The sequence below is a fragment of the Parus major genome, chromosome 4, assembly GCF_001522545.3.
Source record: "Parus major isolate Abel chromosome 4, Parus_major1.1, whole genome shotgun sequence".
NCBI classification, from domain to species: Eukaryota; Metazoa; Chordata; class Aves; order Passeriformes; family Paridae; genus Parus; species Parus major.
Genome location: NC_031771.1, coordinates 16,553,082 through 16,579,457, shown reverse-complemented (window position 1 = coordinate 16,579,457; position 26,376 = coordinate 16,553,082). Strand labels below are relative to the sequence as shown.

The following is a 26,376-nucleotide window of genomic DNA, read 5'->3' as shown; positions in this document are numbered from 1 at the left end:
CTAAAAATCTACTATTTTCTTAAGATAAGAAGATAATATCCGTATGTACTGGGGAGAAAGCAAGAATAATTCTACCTTCACTCATGAGCCTGCTCTCTAATCCTGTTTTAGAAGTCCTTGGTGTGTGACTGTAATGCCAATAAGCATAAGCAAATCATGTCAATCTGTGGACAATTTTGCTTTTTGGTAATGGCAGTGGGGGAAAAAGCTCATAGATTTTATGAACAAAACACAAGGAAGGGATCAGATTACCACCTAATCCCACCCACACATTCTCTACTTCCTGTTTTGCCTGGATTGTCACCTTCCCACTTCCACCATAAATAAATAATAAACTTAATACAGAGCTAAACAGAATGAAGTGCTACAGCATCAGTGTAGACTAGTATTTAAATAAACACAAAGATCTGCCTAACAGCTTGGGTCTAACAAGCCAAAAAAGGTTCACAGGCCTGAGCAACAGTTAACCAGTATTTTAGGGCATAAAATCCATTTGTGTAATACTTTGTATGCCTACATGAAACAGCATCTTTAAAGGTTATCACATTCTTTCTGGCTCTAAAAAATTAGATTTTATTCACTTATACTTGGATGCAAGCTTCCTGCAAAAGCAGAGAAACATGAAAAGCTCCATGCTTTAATAGTTCAAGCAAATCACCAACACATGTCACCAAGAAATTCTACCCAGAAAGTACACAAACCTTTTCACAGCACCACATCCTGCAAAAAATGCTTCCAATATCTGAAGCTGAGCCTAGATCACATTATGGAAGCCTGAGACAGCTCCTGCCCTCTTTATTATTGTTAAATCTGTGAAGTCACTGCTTCTCACTATAGCTACACCAATCAGAGAAAAACATCAGCTTAGGCATGTGGGAATAAAACTCACCATGCTGTTCATTTTGGAAGAGGATGAGCTTGCTCTCTGCTTCCTTAGGCTGTTCAGCTCTTCTGCATTTCCATCCCTTGGTTTTATGATCAGCCGGCTGCCCCCAGCCGTACCTTCTGAAGAGGACCTCAGCCGCTTCTCAACAAATCTGCCTTCCCGGTACGGACTGAGGCTATTGGCAAGATCAGCTACAAGGAGAGAAGCAACCAGCAATTGTTATAGGGAATTGCTCTCTACAAATATTTTCCTAATCAGAACACTGCTTTGCTTGAAATAATTACACTGAAACGAGTTCACGTGAGAAAGGTTCTGTGGAACGCAGACCGTGCTTACCTAGATAAAGGTGTCACCTGGGCCCTCAGCTCACTGCTCAGCCCCAATGACAGGCATGCTCAGCACACTACAGCCCACTCCAGGACTCCCCACAGAATCCAGAAGGACTCTTTGCTCCATCCTTTTCTTTCTCCCCTCACCATGGATACTTCCAAATTGCTGAAAACCTAACAGAGAAATTTGTCCAGTGGTGCCAAAAAACAACCTGCCTTACCCAATGCCCAAAGGCAAGTCCAGCTTTTGAAGGGCCAGGACAACTTTGTTACCTCTGCATAAGACAGGGATGCAAATCAGTTTCTATTTCTGTTCAGCATTCCTAGTTTAGTCTTACACCTTCACCCTCTAAACTCAGCCTGCAGTCAGTGGGCAAAATCCCAGTCCAGTTAAAAGAATAACATCAGAAAAGAGGAGAAAAAAATACATTTTTACATGTTAAGGCAGATTTAGAAATGGGGAAACATAAAAGCATAATAGCATAATAAATGTCACACATACAGAAAATCTTATCTTCTTTTGCAAGAGAAGAGACATTTTCCCTAAGAGTTCTTTAAAAAAAAAAAATCCTTATCACATAAAAATGCATAAAGGTATATGCTAAGAAATATATGGCACATCAAACCTGCTCATAAATTAACGTCACATTCACGATGCTATCTATAATGGTATCTGCTATGAGACCAGGTACAGAAGAGAAAATATCTATTACCAAAGAAAATGCATAGAAATATTTTGTGTTCAAATTTAGGTTTAAATACTGTTTTAGAAAACCAAATGTTCAAAACAGTCTGTTTGCAACAGGTGTAAGTATTCATAACCATATCTTACTGAGTGCCACGTAAGCTTTTTCTGTATTCGACTCATTTCATATGGTAGGATTTTATCTCATTTTCAGTGGTTCCCTTGTACACTTGGCCAATTTCTAATTTGGAATACATTCTTCACAACACCAGAAAAACAAAAACTATTTTGAACAGCACTAAAAAACCAGAACAATTAATCATCAACTTCTACATAGTGCAGTATTAGCTCTAGTGCTTCTGTGAACATGAATCCAATTTACAAAAATCTCTCTGTAATGATTTCAACTTCCTTTAGCTGCTTTACTGAAATACAGATTAAATATCCAATTGCCAATGCATGAGTCTGAAATACAGTAAGTATTTCTAAACATCCCCCCAAGCTGCTCACTTGGTGTTCTGCAGTATACTCTAGCAAGGCAGATTCTGAATAAGAGCTCATTCACAGATGAGACAGTGTGGCAAGGAAGACAAACTGAGTGCTCAGGACGAGTAATATAGATAAATGGATAGAACAGATAAATAATATTTTTTTTTCCCAAAGTGACTGAGGTTCCAAGTGAAAGAGGTTCCCTCTGGTGAAAGCTAATTCAGTAGATTAATTTGACTTTCTATTGCCATTTATGTACAAGATCTCCAACTAAGCCTAGCAGTGACTAGTAATTCAAAAAGCAAGATTGCTTTTGACTGCTTATAATCTACACGCCTAGATAAATATCCAAGCAGAATGATGGGTGTGAATTTATATGAGTTTATACTTACCATCATTCATCTTCTAATACAATCACTACAAATACTGTCTTGTTAACCCTCAAATTTTGGCCCACCACATACAGCCTCAGAATTAAGCAAGAAAGCACCAGTCATTAAGCTGGCTCAAGAAAACAAACTGTCAGAGATAAATGTCTTCTGACAGGTGTCTTTCACTCAAGGGCCTGGTGCATTATTTATCTGTATCTCTATAGATTGGGATTTCTAGGCACAGTCTTTCCACTTAATCTTGTTAGTATTTCCAAATCACTCTTCATAAACTAAAGACTCAGTGTGAAATTTAGATGGTAATTAACTCCCTCAGTTCCATAGATGACAAAATGAGAATTTGGACACTTATTTCAGATGGAACCAGAAACAGGGTATCTCATACTTTGACAAGATATACACTCTGAGTTACTCTATAAAATCAGTTGAATAGAGAAAGCAAGACTCTTGAAATGTTTAAATCCAGACCAATATAAACTCAATTGTATTATTTCCCATAATCAGACTACAGGAATGTTTGTTTCTCTGGTGATGCTTCCATCCCAAATTATGCTATCTCCCATGGTTCAAGTCCAAAATAGCCATGTCTCAAGAAACCATAGCTTTGCTGGGAGTCAATACTTGCATTCCTAATTAATTTTCTATTAAACAAAGCACAGCCACGAACAGCACTGATGTGTGTTTGCAAACACTAAAACACAAACTCAAAAAACTAATAAACTTTTCATTTAATGCATAAAAAAAAAGTTTTACTTTCTGAATATCATAGCTAGCACTTGCAATTCTGATAAACACTTCATGACAAAACAATCATTATAGAAGAAATGAGGCCAGACCCCCAAAATTCACCAAACTCAAAAATGAAAAGACCATGAAATATACCTTTAGGATGGTTTGATTCATAACCCTGTTGTGTTTTAAGGGACTGAGGTTCAGAACATGGAACAGTCTTCGACTCCACTACAGGAATTGCGTCTCTTATGTGCTTGGATGGAGTGCTTTCATCTCTGCTCTCACTTAAGGCCCGTGCCTTTGGAGAGAGTGTCACTGGTTCTTCACTACGCTGTGACGTCAAGGTTTCTACATGTGCATTTTCTGAGTTTATTTTTTCTATGTGCCTGGCATCATTTATATGTAGTCCATTGGCTTGAAACAGCACTTTTGTTTGATTAGGAACTGAGGTTTTGAATAAGGTACTGGATTCCACGCTGCACGAGCTTGCATGACTCACAGGAGATACACCAGCAGAACGGCCAGTGCTTTGTACAGTATCCATCTCCCTCGCAGGAGCAGCAGCAGGATTAAAGAAGATCTGAGAGGTAGAGACATCGTGGCCAAAATCCTCTGCAAGCAGTGCCCCAGGCCCACTGCTGGGCAGGGCATCAGCCTCTGAAACAGAGTCCTCGGTCAGAGCGACAAAGTCCGAGGGGGTCTGGGCAGCCGTGAGGTCAGCCGAGAGCAGCGGGGACTGCAGGGAGCTGCCCATGCACTCCGTCGTCTCAGCCGAGCATGGAGGAGACGACTTGGCCATCACAGGTTCGCTCTCCACGTAGGATTTAACTTCCAGAAAGCACCTGGGCTGCTGCACCGAGGAAACCGACTGACTCTCTGGAACTGGTTTGGAAAATTTGTAGTGTGATGAAAAAGATTTAGTAAGAAGTTTTCGTGTGGACTGTTTGACGGAATATCGGCTTCGCTCTTCTGCAAAGCCTGAATCGTCACCCTCATTCTTCCCAGAGCTTATACAATTGATAAAGACATTCTTATTAGCAGAGGGCTCCTTTCCCTTTTCAAAATCGTCTGTCAAAGACCTTGTTATCTTCTTGTTACGGGAGCTGCCAAAGCCAACTGAATGCCTTCCTCTGCTTTTTATGTGCTCGTCTAAGCTGAGTTTTTGAAAAGTGCTAAGAGAGGACTGGGCACCATTTGAGATGTTAACATTCTGATTCGCTGAGTCAGGCTTCTGCTCACTGCCTTTCTTGTTATGGAAGCTAATGGAAGGAGTGCGGAAAATACTCCGGCGCTTTCCTGTGCTCCCTGAGCTGGAGTTAGTGCTGGATGGAGAGGAGGTGTGGACACCAATGGCATTGGCAGAAGAAGGCGAGGAAGGCAGGGAGTCGTGTCTCCGGCTAACGCTTCTCCGGAATATCGGCAACCGAGACACAAGAGTCGCTCGTCTGGATCCCGAGTCCCCCATCAGGGCACAAAGGGTCCGTGGTTCTTCACAGCCAATAAAATAATCTGGGATGAGAGAAACATAAAGGGGAGAAGGGAAAGAAAATAAATTATTCAGCCTCAAAGACTACTCAAACAGATTTGTCAGTCAGCCTGAATACACAAGATGTCAACATCAATTTGTTGCATACACATTACTGAAGACTTTCAGCATTTCAAAGCCATGTGTAACACCCTGCACTAAGAACTGAGCAACATGTGGCTGAAAATATTCTGCTAACAAAAGATACAATTTTATATATGGTATTGTACAGCAGTATTGTATACTGTTACACTGGGTAACGGTATAAAATCTAAATGCCAAAAGATATACAAATATATCACCTAAGCATCCTCGTTTTTAAGTTACTATAAAGTGTAAGCACTCTCAGCAAATAGTTGATTTTTCATTATCTGAGTAGAACAACTCATTATTTTGTATTTCTAAATACTGAGATTTTTGCATGAAAGAAGAGGATTTAAATTTTACAACCTTCACTGAACTTTCAGTTGGATTTTAATTACTTTATGTGCTTCTGTTAAAGGCTGTATGTATCACTTCACAGTACAGAATATTATGGCATTGCAGTCCAGCCAAAATATGCAACACCAAAAAATCTTCCTAAAGAACTGTAGGTTCAAAGAATTTACTGTCAAAATACAGGATCATATTTCTAGATTTGAGCTGTAATGTTTCCTTTGAACACTTCTCTGAAATCCTCTCACAGCTTATTTGCCTATAATTAGCTAATTTTTCATGCTTTTTGAAATTAGTGAGAAGTGCTTCCATGCACATGTACTTGGTGGTTTTTTTATAAACATTTAAACAAAACTTATTTTGATCAGCACTGCAGATGTACTGGAAGAATATTAATCTTTATGAAATATATACCAGTTCTATCTCCTTTTTCTTCTCATTATAATAAACTACCACTGTGAAAGACAGGACCACAGAGAGAGAGAGAGAGCAATAAAAACGTGTAATATATAATCACAAGAACACGAGAGGCTGTAGGAATTTTGCCCCAGTGCAACTTCATGAGCTGCTGGTGTTCAGCACATAAAAATAAACCCCAATTCATTTGTCTGGACTACGTTTGTATGTCAAGTGCAAAAAAAAGTAATTCATCTAATGAGCAATTTAATATGTATTATGTGTCTAAAGCAAGAATCTGTGAGCAGTATATGGATTTAGGTAGTGTATACATATACACACATATATATGTATATAAACTGAAACAGAATTTTTAAGTATTAGTAAAACTACATATATGTTAAGTAACTGTGAAAGAAAGGGTAACAAGTAAGTTCAAAGACTGTTTCTGACTAGAGATAGGACTGGACTTTTCTGCAGTTGACATTTTTTTTAAAAATGCTAGTACAGCTCCACTCCGAACATGCAGTGCCAAGCAGCCACACTATTCACAAACACCAGGAATCAATAAGCAATTTTGTAGTTTAGGATGAGAAAAAGAGCTGGAGGATAGCTACTAATTGCTAAAGTCACTGGTGATGTCTGATGGCAAGCTAAAGCCTCACCTAGACAATGCCCAGGTTCTTTGATTGAAACCCCTCCATGAATTCAGTCTAACCGGGGGGGAAACTGTCAATACAGGACGGGAGTTACCAGAATAACTTTACATCCACTGGGAACTGAAGCACAGCCAGCTGCTCCATTCCACTGACAGCTGTGAAAGTTTGCATTCAGACCATTGTGTAAGAGCAACTGCAGGGGGGGACAGTGCAGAAAATCCCAGGCCCTGTGAGCTCCCCCAAGGAGCTGGTGTTATCCCAATTTGTTCACTTTTCCATAACTCTACCTAAAGAAAATTGCCTTTTGAAAGCCACATGAAACTCTCTTCATCCTTCCCCTTCTCTGGCTTCTTTAACCACTTCAAGACCCTAACTGTGTCGGGGTTTCTTTGCTGTTGTGAAGCTCTACCTGCAGGCTTACTGGTATATATGGATAAGCACATACACACAAGATTTTTAGAGATTGTGAGGGCTCTGCCCTCACAAGGTATTTTAATGAGAGATCATAATTGCTGAAACAAAGACTTTATAATGCAGTTTAACAACAGCAGTAGATAAAGTAGTTTTCTGAAATACATTAAACCTCTATAGACATTTTACGGTTGTATAAAACATTTGCTGCCACTGTTCTCTCTCCTGCCCAGAGCTTAAATTGTCACTTCACTGAAGAACAAGTCATCCTAGTTTATAACTACAAAATTTTCCAAGCTGAGAGCAAAAAGAAGCAAAAAACAGAGCAAAAAGCCCAATGTAACTAGCACTGGGAATGCTAAGACTGTGTCTAAATAAGAAGGGATTATTCCTAAGGATTGACCCTGAATAAACATAGCCTTAGCCTTCCAGGTGGTAATAAATTTTAATATAATACATTGCCTCTAACAGCAGATAACAAAGTGGCATTTATTCGGTTGATTCCTCCTTTCCTGTCTCTTGAAGGAAGAAAACAAACTGTCAGCATTCCTCTTATTGTCTAAGCAGCAGAAATCCTCACCCATAAAATATCAACTAAGCACAATATACTGTTCTTCCTAGGTCTACAATAGCCACCGTCAAACAGTCTTAAAACATACAATGTTGTACAAATATACCTGTATATATGCACGTCCATGTGCATGCACTGTTTGAATGCTGTAAACGTTCTAGTAATATTTTTGATATTAATTAATAGAATTATATATCACTTAAAAACACACATACATTTGCATTCTTAAACTGCCAAAGTTTTGCACAAAGTTAAAATGACAAGTTTTCTACTTGCAACACAAGGAAAAATAACTAGTGTTTCAAAGTACAAATACTTTCAGATACTAATGAAACCTCACCTTCCATTAATTTTTTTTCTTTCAGCAGAGGAGTTATAAACTGTCATATATGTCTTATTAACATAGGAGGTGTTTCCTTTCAGTCTCCACATTTAATGTATTTGTACCTACAACTTTACAGCAGTAACCCTTACAGAGTGAAATTCACTCCAGCTACACCTTCTCTACAAAACCATTAATTTTCTTTATCTAAAATCCTTGTCCCTACTGGCATCACTCTTAAAATCTTCAACAGAGGAAAAAGAAAAGGGCAGAGAAAGACACCTTTGTTTAGGCTTCTTGCTTAGTACAAAATATATTAGCACATAATGAGAATACTCAAGAAAACATTCATGCTATTCTGTATGGAGTTCTGAATCTTGATCAAATACACAACCATTACTTTGTAATACTTCTGAATTCTAAACTCCAGTTACTGCTGAAACTGAAGTGTTTACTCAGTGCTGAAAACGACAATTTTTACTTTTTATGGAATGGATTTTTGATGAACATTTTTGCAGCTGGCATTACACAAGACAGAGTTTGATATAATGACAGAAAATGAGTAAGCTGCTTTGAAAACAATTACAGGCAGAGTAATAGTGGATTGTTTCAGAATCTTCTCTTCCTCAAGAGCTTGGCTACAGCTCAGAGTTTCTGAACTCCTGTGCTCAGACCAATGGAAATGAGAAACCCAAGTGTGAGCAAAATATTTTCCCTCTCAAAAGAAATTAAAAAATTAATCAGATGGAAATAGCCTCCTTTCATGTTGGTCTGCACCAAGATATTGCAAAACACAAATTAATCTCAAAAATATCTTAATGTCACATGTTTAAACCAAGGAGTCAAGTTTTTTATATTTTTTATTCTTTCCCCGCAGCAGAACTTCGGAGGAACTATCCAGCTAATATTGTAATATTACATATCTTGCCTACAGAAGTTGTCTGACTACAAGAAACACATAGGGTAAAAATTATACAAGCAGCTCTGTACTGTATATATTATTGTATCTTATCAAAAGAGACAAACTGCTCAACTTTCAGACAGTGAATGTAACTGCAGGAAGAAAACCACAAGTGTTAAAATAGGCAATATTTTCAAAATATTACACCAGTATCTCCAGAGAAATCTATCAATTTACCAACTTAAAAATAAAATGCAGTACTTTTTATTTCAACTTTTGACTAGCAGCTACTCTCACAAGTGTGCCAGGACTCAGTGCTTTCAATAAACAGCAATTTCTTGTGCTTCTGGTTTTGAACCCCAGCAGATGGAGCCATGGATCTACTTTCTCAGTAACTGCAAACATGAAAAAGCAACAGTCTGTGCCTATTAAATTTCCCATTGCCTTTGAGGCAAAATTTAGGAATTGAAATTATTTGTGAACTTTACCATTATCATAATTACATGTACATGCTAAAAGATAATATATGTTTATTCAATGCTGTAGTGTGTAGGGGAGTGCAAACACTCCCTTCATAAATAAACCAACCTGCTACTATCTCTCAACACTTTATAAACAAAGCTTTCCTAAAGAGATTCTCCTTAAAGATGTACTTCCTAGAAATATTAAACAAAAAAACCTCCACACAAAAAACAAAACTGAATTAGCTATCAAAGTTTAAACTGGGAGATGACATGACACATAGCTTAAAGGCCTCAAACCTTAAATCAGAGCAGAATATCAATAAGGATCTGGAAGATTGTTTGGTTTCACTCATAGTTGAATGATGATGATACATTTTCTTTATTGCTTAGAACTGGGAACAGTACAATAAAGCAGAACACACAGAACTAAGATGTGCATTTACACTGTGAATATTCCATCCCTCACATGAGCATCACCATGTAGCAGGAAGCAAGGATCACATCGGAGATACGGTCTCTATAGATCAGCTTGCTCCAACCTTACATTGAAATTAAATTTGCCCCAGTATACTACAAATACCCACAACACTACATGAAAATAAGTATTTTTAATTGTCATTAAGTCAACAGAAGTCCTGATGCAGCTGATACTCTTTTAAGAAGCAGTCCTTTGGTCCATGGGGTAACTTCAATGCCTGTGGCTCCCACCCAAATTATTGTTTCCATCTTTTGGATTGCAGCACTGTATTGTCCTCAGCATTTAAGCATTACTGCCTTCAATACAGTTCTAGTTCAGTTCTAGCATTATTTGTCTCTCTAGTACATCTGTGACTTGGTTTTGCCCACACAGCTCCCAGAGATCACTATGTGTGATCAAGCCTGTCCATGAGGACAACGTAAGAGTCTAAAAAAGCCATTAAAAATCAGTTTACATTTAAAACAAAAGCAAATAAATAAACACCAGATAAATACTCAGGGTTTTAACAGTTACCAAGGACAATGTAACCAAATTAATAGGATCTTATTGAAAACACCAGCAAAGCCAAAGACTTGAACAACAGAAGGCACTAGCTAGGAAAGGGGAGACTGAGATCACGAAACTGTGATCCTGAAACAATCTGGGTTTGCAAATTAAATGAGCGGAACTCCCTCTAATACATAACAGCTCCACTTGCTTGTCTGAATAACACTCTTCCCTTTTCCTTCCTCGTGCATGTAACCCTTGCAGCATGGTACAGAGCTAGAGAGTGTATTCTGTGGAACAGCAGCCACAGTCACAATTCTCACAGTGAATTTTTCTAAGCTCCTACCACGTCCACATCTGCTTGGAGGTCAGTTTTCCTGAACAGGTTTTATAAATAACAGTAGAGTACCTAACAAAGGGCACCAGACCTTTAAAAGTTATGTATGCACACATGTACAACTCCACCCTCTTACTCCCCTCTGTATTGAAAAACTAATTGGGCAAAGAAAGCTTTTATGTATCTAGGAACAGCTTTTATGTATCTGGAAAACAAAATCAAAAAAACAAAACAAAAACAAAACAACATGAACACAGAATCCAAACACTGAGTTACCCTAAGGCAAGAAATGAGATTTCTTTCAGTTTCCTGCATTCTGCAGCCCAGGCCTATCTTTATTTTCAAATACTTCTGTGCTTTCAGGAAATGAGAGAGGAAACAAGCAGATGAATTTGCAATAAAGAAGTCTGAAGCCACACAAATACATCAAAAGCCCATCTCCCATTTTGACTGGTCTTGTACCATTTGAAGACAGTGATTTCATATATCCATTAATGCTATTCTCAGTGCTGTGATGAAATTAGAAGTGCAACAATCATTCAAAGACAACAACTGTAGGTAAGTTATCTATGTATCTTCTTTTGACTTTAAATTAGCCAGAAGGCAAACATTAGCATAGGACAAGTTACACACAAATCATTCTATCATTTATTATCACTGGCTATGTAAATTTATCCCACTTGTACCATGTGAATGAAGTTGTACTAAAGGAGAACCAAGGTAACAGATCTTCAGAAACCTAGAGGCCAGAGTTCTCTCACATTTGAACCACCCTCTCCCTATTTCAAATGTCTGTGTCACAGCAAAGGTTATCACAAAGCACTTCAGTATAATATACAAAATAACAGAAGTGAACCAATCTTATTGTTAGTCTTTAGATCCACCCAGCAGCCAGCTGCTCTTCAGTAAGAGCTGGGAGAAGCTACTAGCAAATAATGGATTGCATGAGGAAGATAAACAATTCACTTTCACACATTCAACAATCAGACATAAAAAAGGACAGAAATGGGGTAAGGACTATACCACACTGAAGAAGCAGTCACATTCATGTTTTGGTGTTGTGTTGCTTTTCTAATGGAGAACAAACAGCACCCCTCTCACCTCTGTTGCTCATATGGATTCTGGAGAAGTATACAAAGGACTTCTTACAGTATCTGGTATTCCCAATATTTAAGTTTAATTAAAAACAGTTACAAATATAAGTAATAACCTGGAAATGCAAGCATCGAAGAGCATGAGCTTACTTTGCCATTCAAATGCCATGGCATCAACTCCCCCAATTATCTTTCCCAAATACGCTTACATGCAATGAATTATTCACTTTTAACAAGTGAAGGGGACTTACACAGGTCCCTAAGTACACATAGGAATTATACCATGAAGGGACAAAGGAAAATTGAGTAATTTTGAGACATCTTGGGTGGACATAGAGATAGCAGTCTGAGGACTGGGAAGGATTCAATAGGGTTAAATGTCATCCTTCCTCCCTCACATCTTTCTCTCCTCTCACCCCCATTCTTGATGCCCATAATTGTGTTTCTACAGTGCTTAGAGATAGAAGAAAAGCATGTTCAAATAATATTTTAAGGAAAATACTTACATTTGTACTTCACACTAAATATTAGTATTTAGTCATAAACATAAGATGTGCTTATATATAGACAGCAATTTGACTTCTAGCTGTGCTTTGTTTTAACTAAAAGGGAAAAGCAACCTACAGACAATCAAGGGTATTTTTTTCTTTCATGCATGAAAAATAGCTGTAAGATGCCTACTAGAGCACATTGAAAAACAGCAGATCTAGCATTTGCCTCAGCCCAGGACATAAAAAGAGGAAGAGACTTCTTGACAGACATTTGCTCTGGAATTCGAGTGGAACAGATCACTACTGCACAAGGCAGTTGGTATTCTCAAGAGGAAAATACCAGGAATAACACAGCCCTAGCTCTGTGCTGTTCAGTGCATAAAATTCGTTGGCAGAGTGAAGCAAAGCACCAATATTGGCAACTAGTCCCACAGGTATTCAAAGCATCTCTATTAGCCCCTCCAAAAAAAACTCCACAGTAACAGCCACACACCAAAAAAACAAACAAGCTTCCTGAAAAAATTCTGCTGTCTCACAAGACCACAAGACATCATAAGGGTCTCTAAAGCATAATCCATTTGATTTGCACAGTTAGTAGTCCATTCAAGTTCAGCTTTCATGTGCTCCTTCTAAAATCTGTCTCTCTTGCTCACTTCAAGCAACCACCTCACAACACTGTGCGGTCCCAGCAGAGCTCCAAGTCTTTGTTCAGTGCTCTCTCTCTATTCCTCTTACCTTCCTGAATCACAGCTCCAATGTCAGCAGCAATTCACTTTTTATGATAAAGCTCCCTGCACATTTCCCAGTCTGGCTCCTTTTCGGTCTCAAGTGCCGCCTGTCTCTGCTGTGTATATGGCAACCACAGTGACAACAAGGGTTGGGGTCATTTATTACCTGTCACTGGTTCAATGTGTGACCTTAACTGCATTAAAAAGGACCAAATCCTCATCTGCTGTAAATTCAACAGGCTCCAGTGAAGTGAATCATGCTGATTTAAACCATTTGGCCTTTCATCCTTATAAGCCTCAATCACCCCATCTGTAATTCTTCATTAACTCTTGCAAAAGCAACACTTGGACATGCATGATCCAGTCAGTCCCAGTGCAGACTCAAATTTTAAGTAGATGGAAGAAGGGAGTTCTGTCTTCTTTTTTTTATTATTTTTTCTTTTTTTTTTTTTTAATGCTGACCAAGGACAGAATCCCTTAATGGATTACAATGAAAATTAATAAAACCCTAGCAAATCAATCATGCAGTTCTGAAGAGCCATACTCCTGTTCCAATTCCAGCTTTTCCCTGTGTGTCTGCTTAGAGCTGTGTTAAAAACAGAGCACTGAGACAGACAAAGACAGACAGCACTAAAAACTCTCACAAGAATCCACTGCAATTATGTCCCATTGAAGTCAATAGGACCACTCATGTCTTGAAAGAAGTATGAGCTTTTGAGGGAAGCGATTTTAAAAATACAACATATCTGTGGCTATTAGTATTCATGAAATAAACTGTGAAAACTTTGCCTAACACTAGGCATTTAATTTACAGATTCATCCTCAATTAATAAAAAGGTAATTGCAGTATATCACTGTTGCAGCTGTTGACTGCATTACCACAAAATAATGTAACAGCAATGCTCTTTTCCAAATTCCTCTAAGCTCAACAGAAAAGAACAATTCCCAACTCATGCCTTGAAAGAAATCTGGTGATGCAAAATGAACTGATAACACTCAGAGTGAGGATCCAGATTGACTGAAAACTTCCAGGCAAGCTACTCACAGCTTACTAGCTCTAATGAATGGGAACCACATGATTCCTGTTCCCTGCAGCTTTTACCACACATATGATGTGTGCCTCAAGGGGATGAGTATTAAATACATTCATAATTACCATCCTCAATACTATGCAATTTCATTATTTTAATTGCAAACTAACTGCTTACATTTATTTATATGCTGATGTGCTCCACTGGACACTGCTTATAAGAAGAATAGATTTTTAGGAATCAATCGTACTACACTTAGAACTAAATCATGATACTTATGTTCTACCTAAGACTTCCATGAACCTCAGCAAAGACTCAGGCAAGACCCCTTTTGTTATATTGAAATTATAATTATTTCTAGATTAAATTAATCACACACACTTCCACCTTTCTTCTTGTCAATAAAAACAATGAAAGAGAAGAACACTCTAGACAACTCAATATATTCATATACTCAAACTCTAATTGGAAGTTGTTAATTAAACATTAAAACACAATGGCTCACATTTCTGTAGCATTAAGCATAGCACACTTTAAGATAACCAAGTGCCATAGTAATGACTGGAACCACATGTACAAGTTCACACAAACACAGTAAAGACCTGCATTTTGTTTTGAAAACTGAAGGTTAACAAAGTCTAAGCATGAAAGTGAGCCTACAAAGCAAGCATAGAGAGAAATAATAGAAACCAACTTGAAAAGTCAGAGGTCCCCTAAAGAGAACAAAAACATCATAGAAGTTTTAAGAATTCCAGAAAAAATGAACACTTAATTTGTTTCTCTGGATTTAAGAACCCAATTATCTGGCACTTCACAGCTTGTAGTCACAACTCAACACTAACTTCCACTAATGTTAGTATCCAACCCTAAGTTCAACACAGAAAAGTCTACAAAAAGATGGTATATCCCAGTTTCCATATATCCCAGGTATTACATAAACATCCAGGTGTTAAGTGGAAGTGTAAAGGATGCCATCATCCTTTACACTCCTGTGTTTCCCCTACTTAGAAGTGACCTGCTCAGTGACCAAGGGACCCATATCCATCTCATCAGAATAACAGGAATATTTTAACCTATTAGATATTTTAATTTCATGTTTAGAGTCCTTAGATACAATAATTTTTTCACTGTATGTTCCTGGATGTCTCTGGTGTGCTTGGTCACTGTTAAACACTGTACAGCTTCCAAAAGGCGTTAATCAGAATCCATCATTATGACCAAGTTGGCATCATTTGCTCCCCTTTATCACCAAACATAACTCTCAAAGCTAGTCTGATTTCTTGAAACATCAGGGACATTAAGTGACAGCATTTTTACAAGAGTGGGTGCTTTATGCCATTGCTGGAAGTCCAATCAAATAATTACCTTCTTAGCAGGGGTGCATTCCATTTGTCTTCTGCCTCCTGGTCAGGATGACAGAAAGCAGAGATTAACTACACCATGCCTAGAAGTTTGATATGAAGACAAATTGCTATTTCTTTACAACATGTTCCCTCAGATCTAAGCAACACAAATCACATTTTGCCTCCAACAATTTCAGCATATACAAAGGATGAACAAATAGATAGAAATACAAATTTGGTGAGCAAGGATGCCAATCAGTGGAGCAATATCAATGATGGCAGCAATAACCTCTAATATCAGTTTAGAGTGAGCAATTTGGAGACCCATCTCCCAGTAGGAGAGATGCCTATGTAGATACACAACTGCTCAGAAACTCAAGCAAGAAATTCAATTCACCTCTCAACCTAGAGAGAAGATAAATGTCTAGAACAGAGAGGTAAAGAAAAAGATGGCAGAAATGAAAAATATATTTTTAAAGTTAACAAGAGGCAAAACTTGAAACAAGAAGTTTGATGATAAAACCATGTCTGAATGAGGAGTCCTAAAGTCATCCCAATTTATTTTTTAGTTCCATTGAAAGCCACATCACAGTATATGACATTATATGACATTATATGACATTAGTGCATAATGACATTCTCTCAGAGCCAGTCAATCTCAAACTGGAACATACAAAAACGTTCAGTTATTCTTGTGCTAACTCATAGATGTTAACTAATTCAGTTCTACCAAGCACTTAAGCACATGCTTGACTTTGAGAATAATCTCACCCCTATTCAGTAAAACACTTAAAAGCACACACTTCTTCTAAAACATAAGTGATCCCATTGACTTCAAATGGGACATAAGCACAATGCCGACCGCTTTGCCGGATCAGTGCACAAAGACATAATTTAGCCCCCTTCACTGGATGAATTGGACATCCTGTGTCTTGCCATTTCATAATAAAAGACCAAAAAAATGCAAAAGAAACCTTAATGGGTCAAATTAACTACGTTGTAACGTTAACCCAAATTGTCCTATTCTGAATGCTTTTTATGGTTATTGTGAAAGCTGAAATGAATTCTCAGTATACTTTATATACTAAGAACAAATGAATGCGTTATTTTCTCAAATTTATGCACAAGCCTAATTGCTATGCAGGCACAATTAAGAAGATCTAAGAAATGCAAAACCAATATACCATATGGTTCTCAGTTCCAAAAATCAGAGACATAAGAGCAGATTTCACACACTTGTGTGTGAACACAAAACTCAGATTAAAAGACAGCTAAATGCAGCAGGTCTCCAGTCTTGAATGTATTAAAGAGGTGTCAAAAAAACAAGTACAGGTATTTCCCAATTACCTCAATAAGTAAACAGTTTGCACAGTAATTATTTAAAGGCTAATAATATCAGGTTTAAAAAGATGGATTTAGAGGGACGTATTAGTTCATTTCTGCATGTATACTTACGAGATACCAATCCCTGACCTCTGATTCTACACAAACCTGAAATATTGCTGATTTGGTTATGGTCTTTTGAGGGAAGTGAGATGAGCGGTTTTCACATATTTCATTTTACACAAGCATATTTTGTCTGCTCTAGTAGCGCTGGGTGAGTCTGAACAAAGTTGCAGGGGAGAGATAACAGAAGGGAAAATTCGGAAAATCAGGCTGTGAAATCTCAGTGACTACATCAGCACTTAAAACCGTGTAATTACAAGCTCACAGCTGAAAGTTTTGGACAGCTTTAAGTTTTAGCTCATGACAGTGTCTAGTCATGACTTACTCCATCACATCTAAGCTCTTCAGTATTAAATAGAAATAGAACTGCCACACTCTCAAAGTTGCCTACGAATATCAGAGGGCATATTATGAATGCACATGTATAGTCTCACAGTGCTCACAAAAGCAGTAATTCAAGACCCATCTTTCTCCATGGCCCACAATGATCAGATAACAAAACTCACTCCTTACTCCTATTGCAGCTGGTTTTACACAGACTAGCCTTTCCCATTTTAAAGGCTTGCTTTGACATACTCAATAATTTTAGCTCCTTCTGCTTAGTTGTATCTCGTTCAAGTGAAAAATGTCAGTCAGAAAGCTTTACTGCACCTGATAGTGAAGCCAACAAATGATTTATCACAGTCAATAACTCAGTGTCCACATGGACACCACTAACCACTCATGTCCCTCAAGGTCTCTACTGGGACCAGTGTTACTGAATATCTTCATAAATAATAAAGAAAGTGAAAGCAAGTGCACCCTCTACAAGTCTGTGGATGACACCAAGAACAGCTCTAAAGTGGAACTGTGTTGGTTTAGATTGAACATAAAGAAGAAACTTGTTATGATGAGAGTGGTAAGACACTGGAACAAGTTGCTCAAAAATGCTCCATTCCTGGAAGTGCTGAACACCAAGATGGGTTGGGCTTTGAACAACGTGGTAGAGTGGAAAGTATTCCTGCCCATGGCAGTGGGGTTGAAACAAGCTAATATTTAAAGGTCCCATCCAACCCAAACCATTCTGTGAGTGTGCCCAACTGCCAAAGCTGCAGTGTTGAAAGGCACCTAAAAGCTGTCAGCTGCATAAAGCCTGCTAAAACAACTCTCTAAAGAGTTGTTCAAGAGACTTTGCATACTAATGACAAAGGTAAATTCCTCAAAGGTACCTCAGAAGTGATTTTGGGATGGGTGGTGCTACAAAAGTCCTTTAATGAGCAACATGAAAATAAAAAAACACAGCCTGCACCACAATTCAGATTCTGCACACCAGGAGGAAAAACATCTTCTGTTTAGAACTGCTTAACACAGCTGCTGAACCAGGCCCTCCTACACTGCAGCACAACATGTGAATGTATTCCCAAAACACAGCCCACTTACATCTGATTACAGAAACTATCTACTGATAGCCACATACTCTAATTCTCATGTCTCCCTTGATCTTTTTATTTGTTACATAATGAAGCTTTCAAACTGGAACCAACAGGTAAGTTAAGGGACTTTTAAGCCACTTCTATGAATAAGAACTCTTGTTACAAAATGAAATGAGCAACAATGAATCTCTTTGCATATTTGCTCTCCTTGCATTTTCATGTATTTATTTTCCAAAAATGGTACGTGTTCCTTGATTATTCTTCTTTAGGAAAAAAGGAAAAGACAAAATTATCTAACCAAAACACTCTGCTACTTGTTAAACACGAACACAGAATGTTCTGTGAGAAGATGGGAACTGCAACCAAAACTGAAAAGAGCAACATCACCTGAATTCCAACAGCAGTAGTAAGATCAAGAAATCTTATTTTGAAAACTTAAAGCATGTACTGAACCCTGGTAGAATACACCTACTTGTTATTTTTGTTAGGATACACATAGATGGAATATACAGATAGGCAAAAATACAGACAGCATGAATGAGGAGCAAGCACACACTGTCTAGAAGTCTCACCAGGATGGTGAGTATATTAATACTTAATCTAGTAGTTGTTCTTAGACAACGGGCAGTCACTTTGCACTTTTAAATGCCTTTAAGCAAGCATCCTGCTTGCAGACTGTCTCTGCACACAGTAAAAACACTGGTAACAAAATGACACAGAGAGATGGAGTTCAAGTCCACAGAGGGGATATAATCAGAAGTAATGAAGAAGAGGTCTGTTCCTGGACACCAAACTGTCAGATTCAGTGCCATCAAACCTTCTGCTTTAGCAGAGCAGGATATATTTTGCATGAAAGTTCTAGAACTTTAAAAGTGTTACCAAGAAATTCAGCTAGTGACAGCACCATGCCATCCACCAGCTTGGATGAAATGTTCCAAAATACCTGATGCACAGCAGTCTTAACTAGTCAGTCTTACTGATATCTTTTGAAAAATCAAAACTCTGTGCAAAGGGACAAAGAGGACTTCTAAAAATCTACTGTGTCTGACTACAGCTTACACAGACAATAGCAAAATAATGCATAAGCTTCTTGAGATAATTTCCCTGACTGTTACATCCAATGTCTTTATGTTCAGTGATGACAGACGATGACAACAGCAAATCTCCCTCATTTTCTTCTGTCAAGAACATATGTCTCAAAGGCAAGTACCACATGCAGGAGATGTCTATGAAACGAGGCAATAATCTTCCAGCATCTGACAGCGACCAGACAGTGCAACTTTAGTAGAGTAAAACACTGAATAGAAATGAAGTCTTTTTTTAAAAAGAAAATGCTGCTATACAAGAAGCTTCAATATAGTTTTTCTACTTCAACTGATAAAAATGCCTTGTATTAAAAATAAAAGGAGCTCCTTATTTCAGAAGCCATGTATTATTTTGACTAGATCAATGCTTGTAAGTCCTATCTCAGTCACCCTATTTATTTAATCATACCCACATTTAAGAAAATATGGTCAATACTTCACTCAGCTTCCAATTCAAATACAAAACAAATCTATATATGCAAAGGTGAAGGATGAAATTTAAAGGACAGTATAGAAACTGGTCATTTTGTCATAGTATAAAGTTTTCTACTATGGTTCTAAATTAGTCTTAAAAATATGGATTACACATTACATAGACCTCTGATGGAATTCAGTAGAAATTGGTTCTATGCTGCTAATTTAATGCCCAATTATCAAATCAATTTTAAAAAATTATTGTAGTTGTTTTACACTTACAAAATTTTAAATCTTAATTAATGGTTTTGAAAGATCATGTATCATATCTGTGCCTCTCTCTCTTTCTGTCCTCTTTCTCCAGCTGCAAAGAGGATGTAATTCTTTAATTTTCATCCCACATGGAAAACTAAAAACAGTGGCTGTGTTACTTTTCCCTTAATGATATCAATAAAATTAACACCTCTCCTTTAGTCCTAAATTCCCATCAAAAAGGGCATAGATTGCACTCTCTATTACCGTTTAAAGTCATTACTGTTCTAATAATTATGTCAAGGGTTATAACATATTTTGGCTGTGAGCCAAAGGCTGCTCTGCAAAATATTACAGTGTATTCTCTTCCAGTCTCTCTTCTGGATCCTATAACAAGCGATTTCAGAAGACACAGCCAGCTGAAAAACAGGTGTCGCTTCAGTAAAATCCAACAGCAGCCTCACGAGTTACTTTCCCTTTATTATGTACCTGGCATAAACGTAACCACACAATTCTTCATCCTGCTGAAATAGTAAATATATATATTTTCTCAGATTCCTACAGTCAAGCTCAATTTCTCTCTTAGATTTATCTCTGATTTAAAGCAATGGGGCAGGCTTTTCTCATGTCCAGACTCCAGCTGACTGCTTTTGTGCTCTATCCCATCCTTGACTCAGAACTCTCTGAGTTCTTCACAACAGAAGGTAAAACAGGCAGGTACGACACGCACAAGTCAGGTAAGATGGACAGCCCTCTCCATGGCCACTCTCTTCCCAGCAGCTTTGACCTCTGCAGCCATCCTGCCTGGGTCACGCTCACGTAGGGCGTGCCTCGCCGGGACCTGGAGCGGCAAGGCCCGGGCACAAGGAGCCAGTCCTGCTGTGTCCAGCTGGCTGTCACCCGGAGGTCCTGGCAGGTGGCCTGCTGGAGCAGCTCGGCGAGGTTTGGCTCCTCCCTGCCTTTGCAGGAAAGCCAGGAGACACCCGAGAGCGCTGAGCGATGGGGCTCAGCCAGGTGGGACGGTGCCAGGTGGCTGCGAGCCAGGACCCGCCACGGCCTTGGGCCAACAACATGCAGGGCAAGGGCTGAGAGCCCACGTGGAGGAAAAGCCTGGGCAGGCACCAAAGCTGCTCTGCCTCCTTTGCCTAGTCCCAGGAGGTAGAGGTGGGTCTCAGCTGCTGCAGAGGAAACCAGGAAAGGCTGACAAACAAGGGGAACAAGACAGAGCCTGCCTGAAGCCTTTTCCATATGGGACACCCCAGTGAGGCCTGAGTTTGTTCCAGAGAGGCCAAGCCCAGACAGAGAGATCTCAGCCCCTTGAGACCACGCTGCCCCTTGCATTTTGATCCCTTCCTTGTGCCTTCTATGAGATGGGCAAGACACCCTCAGCTTCTCCAGGAACATGCTGCAAGGATGACTGCTCCTGCAAGAACTATGAGCTATCTACTGGCTTTAGGAAAACCCTGACTTGATGAAGAGGTACCTAAGGCATCTGCACCATTGCTACCTGCAGAGAGACATTCTCCATGGGAAAAAAAAACAAAAAATGGGAAGGTTTGGAAGAAAAAGAGACATTTCTCTACCTGACATACATTGACAGCAAGGCTTGGGGTGGGGGGAAGGATACTGCAGGCAACATCACAGTTACTATAACTGTGTCTTTGACCAACTTCTTGACAATTTAAGTATTACTATGAATCAATGCAGGGATGTGGGAACCCGTCACTGAGACTTCCCACTGCGGATAAGGAAAACTAATCCAACTTCTGTTCAAAACAGAGGAAAGAGAAGTTATAACCATAAGGTACTCTATGGTTTTACCTGTGAGACCACAGAGAAGATGTGAGCAACTGGGATGGAAAATTTTTCAACCCTAGAGATAAAGGTACATGAATTGCAAGGAAAAACAACTACAAATGGGAGTTCCTTCAGGAAAGCTGCTGCTGCTGCAGTCTGCAGCAGGCAATCTCCCAGGCACAGAGGTAAAGCTGACTTTACTCTTGATCCAATGGAAAGAAATTATTTAAGATATAAGTGAAGCATCCTACAATGAGTATTAGAGGGGTCTTGCCTCCAGCCAAGAGGATATGAGGGACTGTTGTGAGGTGCCTCAGGGAGGCAAAGATTTAGTTTCAGATAAGCATTGTTAACGTGAGAGGCATGGCTGTAAGCCAAGCTAGTGAATTTTGACCTCCTGCTTTGGGAGATGGGCGTGTGAACCCTGGATAAAGTTGTCCCACCCCAAACCCCTTGTGAAGGGCAGCCCAGGAGTTCTGATTGGGTTTGAGTCCCTGGGGGTTTCTCCCTTGGTGTAGTCCTAGTGGACCCTGACCCTGAACACCACCCTAGTTCTGTCCCTCAAAACTCATCACCTGCCTTTGTTCAAGGCTCTCTGTCTCTGAAGGAGTTTGTTCCCATGCTGAATAAATTATTTCATCAACAGAGGCCCTTCTCCTTCATGTCCCATGCTGGTTCTCAGTAACTGTAGCTTCCCTGGACATGATCCTGCAGTGGCTGACTACAACAGTGGACAACTGGATTTACTGGACTGTGTGGATCCAGTGGCTTGGAACATCAGAAACACAGGAGTACAAGGCTCCAGCAGATATCAGTACAAAGGGTACCCTGATGGCATTGAACTATGCCGTGGCCTTGCTGCACAGCTGACAAAGGAAATTAAACAGTTGTCCATCTTTCCTGGTCTCTCGAGGACTCTCACAGGATTCCTGAAGGCTGAAGGACCACAGGTACTGATCATTACCATTAACAGTGCACGAGCAGCAATGTCACATCTACCAAGACTCCATGCTTCTCATCCATAAACTAAGTCACCAACTGGATCACCTAAGAGTCAGTAGTAGGAACTGCTCACTCTTTAACAGCCCCATATGGCCAATGGCAAAGTCTACCAGAGAATGGCAATTAACAGCAGGCTATTGTCACATGACTGAAATCAACCTGCTGCTATACTAGATATGCTTCAACCTTAATTGAGTCAAAGGCAGCCCAGTGGTATATAAAAACTGGTACCACTAATGTGTTTTTCTCAATCCCTTTGGCAAGAGAGCTCACTTGCACTTGGAGAGGTGCCCATTATACCTGGAATTCCCCACCCCTTGGGGAGGGACACAGCTCTACCATCTGTCATGGACCAATCCAGGCTGCACTGGAACAAGGAGAAGCTCAGGAACACCTGCAGTAAACTGGTGACAGCTGTGGGATAATACAGCTGAAGAAGCTTTTGAGAAACAGAAAAAATACCTCAAATATTTCGGAAAGTTGGTTTTGCAAAGTAAGTTCAAGCGACCTGCACAGGAATGAAATTGTAAGACAGAGTTCACTAGACCCCAGTGGGTGTGATCAACAATACCACACCTGCATATCCACCAATTAGTAAGAAACACACACAAGCTTTCTTAGGCACTGTACGTTTCTGGAGAATACACATTCCAAATGACTGATTGCCAGCTCTCTCTACCAAGTGATCCAGAAGAACAATTTCACACGGGGCTCTGAGCAACAACAAGCCTTCAAATAAACAGGTGACAGCTCATGGAGCAGCCCACAGACCAGTCTAGACAGGACAAGATATAAAAAACATACAAAACAGCCATGGAGAACCAACCTTATTGGAGCCCCTGGCAGAAAGCACCAGGGGAGCCCTGAGGTCAGCAGCTAGGGATTTGGAGTCAGAAGCACAGAGGATCTGAGGCCTGCTATACTCCAAATGAAGAAATACTGCCAGAGAAACTGTTTTGAAAAGTTTTGGAAACAGTTTCCAGCTGTTTTGGAAAGTATATTGTGCTTATAATAAGGAAAGCAAAGTACTCAAGTATATGAAAGCTGGTTACTCCTGCTGAAAAGATGGGATGCCGTTCTTCAATAAACAGCTTTAAAGATAAATGGTTTCATATCTGTAAGAGAGCTGATAATTTTCAAATTTGAAGCCTAGGGGTTTCACTTTTTCATCAAATAAAGTGATTTAGACTCAGAAGAAAAGACAGGGAAGAAAAAGAGATGTGCTTCAGAGCCACAGCTGACTGTCCTGCAAAAACACAGAACAAGACAAAAGTGAACAGATGCCTGTCATAAAGTAATGGAATATCTTAAATTCGAAAGAATCCACAAGGATCAGTAGTCCATGGGTCCTGGCCTGCACAGGACCAAGAATCACACCATGTGTCTTTAGGAGAGAGGAAAGTTAATGACAGAGCAACCTTCTCACCCTCACAACACCTTAATTTTTAACAAAGCAGACCTTCATTAAACTCCATTCATGTCTATTAACAGTCAGACTGAAACCTCCGCAGGGCCAGGATTTCATGTTTGCATCTAATAGAAAGTCACCTTAGAGCAGCAGCACATTGCTTGTATATTTCCTGCACTTTTAACTCCCAGAGGAAGGTCAGAGAGGTTGGACAAGGAAAAAAAAAAACAACCTTTCCAGAAGTAAAAAATGATCATTTTATGAATGCAGCTGTAGAAAATAGTAGAAAAAAAGAGGTAAGAAGAAAAAAATCCCTTAATTTAGGTGAATCTAATAACTGGACAACTCAAAAATGAGGTCAACATCCCTAGAGGCAGTTTCAGGAAGGTCCAGAGCAAAAAAAGCTAACAGCATGGTATTTCCTTTGGAAAAGATCTGGAATGGTATCCGGAACTACAACAAACTGAAAGTGATTGAGAGGCTGCTCCTTCAGCTCCATTAGAAAAAGCAAGTCCAACTGATAAGATGTGTTGAATGCTAAATTTAATTACTGTCTTCATAGAGAAAATAATACCCAGTATTCACCACCAGAACTACAGTCCATATGCCAGGAAAGAACAGAATATTAATGCAACTAACTCACTGTTCTGATCACTCATCCAGATCATTAAGAAATATCACTGAACAATGGAAGGATTTTTTTTTCCTTGTATTTTACCCTCAGAAGACACTTTGAATAATGTAGTGACTCAATAAGGCAAAATAATTCAAGTGGCAACAAACAAATCTATTAAAAGTTTGTCTGTAACAAAACACCTTCCGTTTTCCCCCATTTACTGCACTCTTCATAACTTTGTGCATAACAAAGAAATTAGTCTTCAGCTTTGACTCATCCTCAATTAGATAAGGGATGGAGATCAAATATCAGCCTGCAAAATTACTACTAAGACAAGATCTGACAATTATTGATTGGCTTAAGCAGAATTAAAGGAAAAAAAACCCCAACAAAACAGGTCATGAACTTGTAATGAGCTGTAAATAAACAGCTGTAAATAAAATAGCTGTAGAAAGATACAACAACACTTTGTAGGGAACAGATCAAGTTTCACACTTGACAAAAGTACTAAAAAAGCTTTTAAATGTAATAAAAAATAGTCAATAAAAACAAAGTGTTTTGCTTTCCTTGCAGCTTTGCAGCTATTTTCAAGTACTTAAGAACTAAAGTCCCATAAGACTACATGTCTCTCTAGTCAAGGGCAATGCAAGAAGGTTACAAGATCATTAGTTTTCCTATGAAGGAAATATTATACACATTTCTACACATTATACTCATATTGGATATTTTTTCATAGAACTGTAAGGCAGAATTGTAAAAAGTAAGTAAATCAATACATTCCTCAGGAGGCTATAAAGGTTAACGTACTACTCACAACAAACAACACAAGATCCCTCTTAAAGGACATGACCAGACTGGAACAATTTTAACTGATGCTTTAAAAAATATATCCTATTACAGCCAGACAATCCCATTCCACTTCCCAAAGCAAGGCTGATTTAGTGAACTTTTAATTCAGATTATATTCTACTCAAAGCATAAACTGACCTATCAAAACTTGCAGCACAAACTTGGTATTTTCCCCTGGTTTAATTATCTTTCACCCTGGTCCAACATAACTTTATACCTACCTTCCACAGTATTAGAAAGCAAGCTCCTTCTATGAGTAGAGAATACTAGAATTACCATCCAACTCATGTAATTCCCTTTATTAATGAAATATAAAGTATTCAAAAGAGGTAAAGAGAGTGAGGAGACAATGTCTTTGAGCACTGCCTTCAAGGTGGCACTTTGTCATTCACCAGATGCCATGCTCTTGGCTGCTCCCCATCGACCCTGCAGCTGTGGCTGTCTTGTCAGAAACATCAGTCTTGAAGACACCAGTGATGCCCCCTGCATTTCTGTGGTGCCTGGTGTGATCTTGGGGAAGCCGCCTAGTCATCCAAGCATTAAAATGGATAATGCTTTCAGGGTTATTGGATAGTTATAAGAAAATGTCTACATTAGAGTTCTAAAATCTTTAAGTGACAAGATCTTCTGAAACAAATAAGCACAGCAAAGTAGGGGAAAATAGCAAAAAAAAAAAAGAAACTGCCTTAGAAATGCCAAAGATTGATTATTCATTATTTTAGTATTATCCCAAACGTTCAAATGGGAAAGTTCCATTGCTAAATGTTAGACTGTACATCTGCTGCTTGCGGAGAACATATGGTGTAATTTTAATGGAACTGCTGTCTAAGGGAATACAGCACTTTATTTGGAAGCACTTTCATTGTTCACCATCTTTTACTAACCACACAGAAACTCCTCTGCTATTCATAAA

General features: G+C 39.0%; 1 protein-coding gene across 3 annotated transcripts in view; it reads right to left on the bottom strand.

Moving 5' to 3' along the window:
* The window catches only part of CCSER1 (coiled-coil serine rich protein 1), a 608,967-nt gene that overhangs the window by 534,451 nt on the left and 48,140 nt on the right, over positions 1 to 26,376 (bottom strand). For all 3 annotated transcript variants that reach the window (XM_015625457.2, XM_015625458.2, XM_015625460.2), the window contains exons 2-3: positions 3,661 to 5,019; positions 890 to 1,077 (exon numbers count right to left, since the gene is read on the bottom strand). In XM_015625457.2, coding sequence (XP_015480943.1) covers positions 890 to 1,077; positions 3,661 to 4,975 — 1,503 coding nt within the window. In that variant the 5' untranslated portion in view covers positions 4,976 to 5,019. The remainder of the gene's footprint in view (positions 1 to 889; positions 1,078 to 3,660; positions 5,020 to 26,376) is intronic.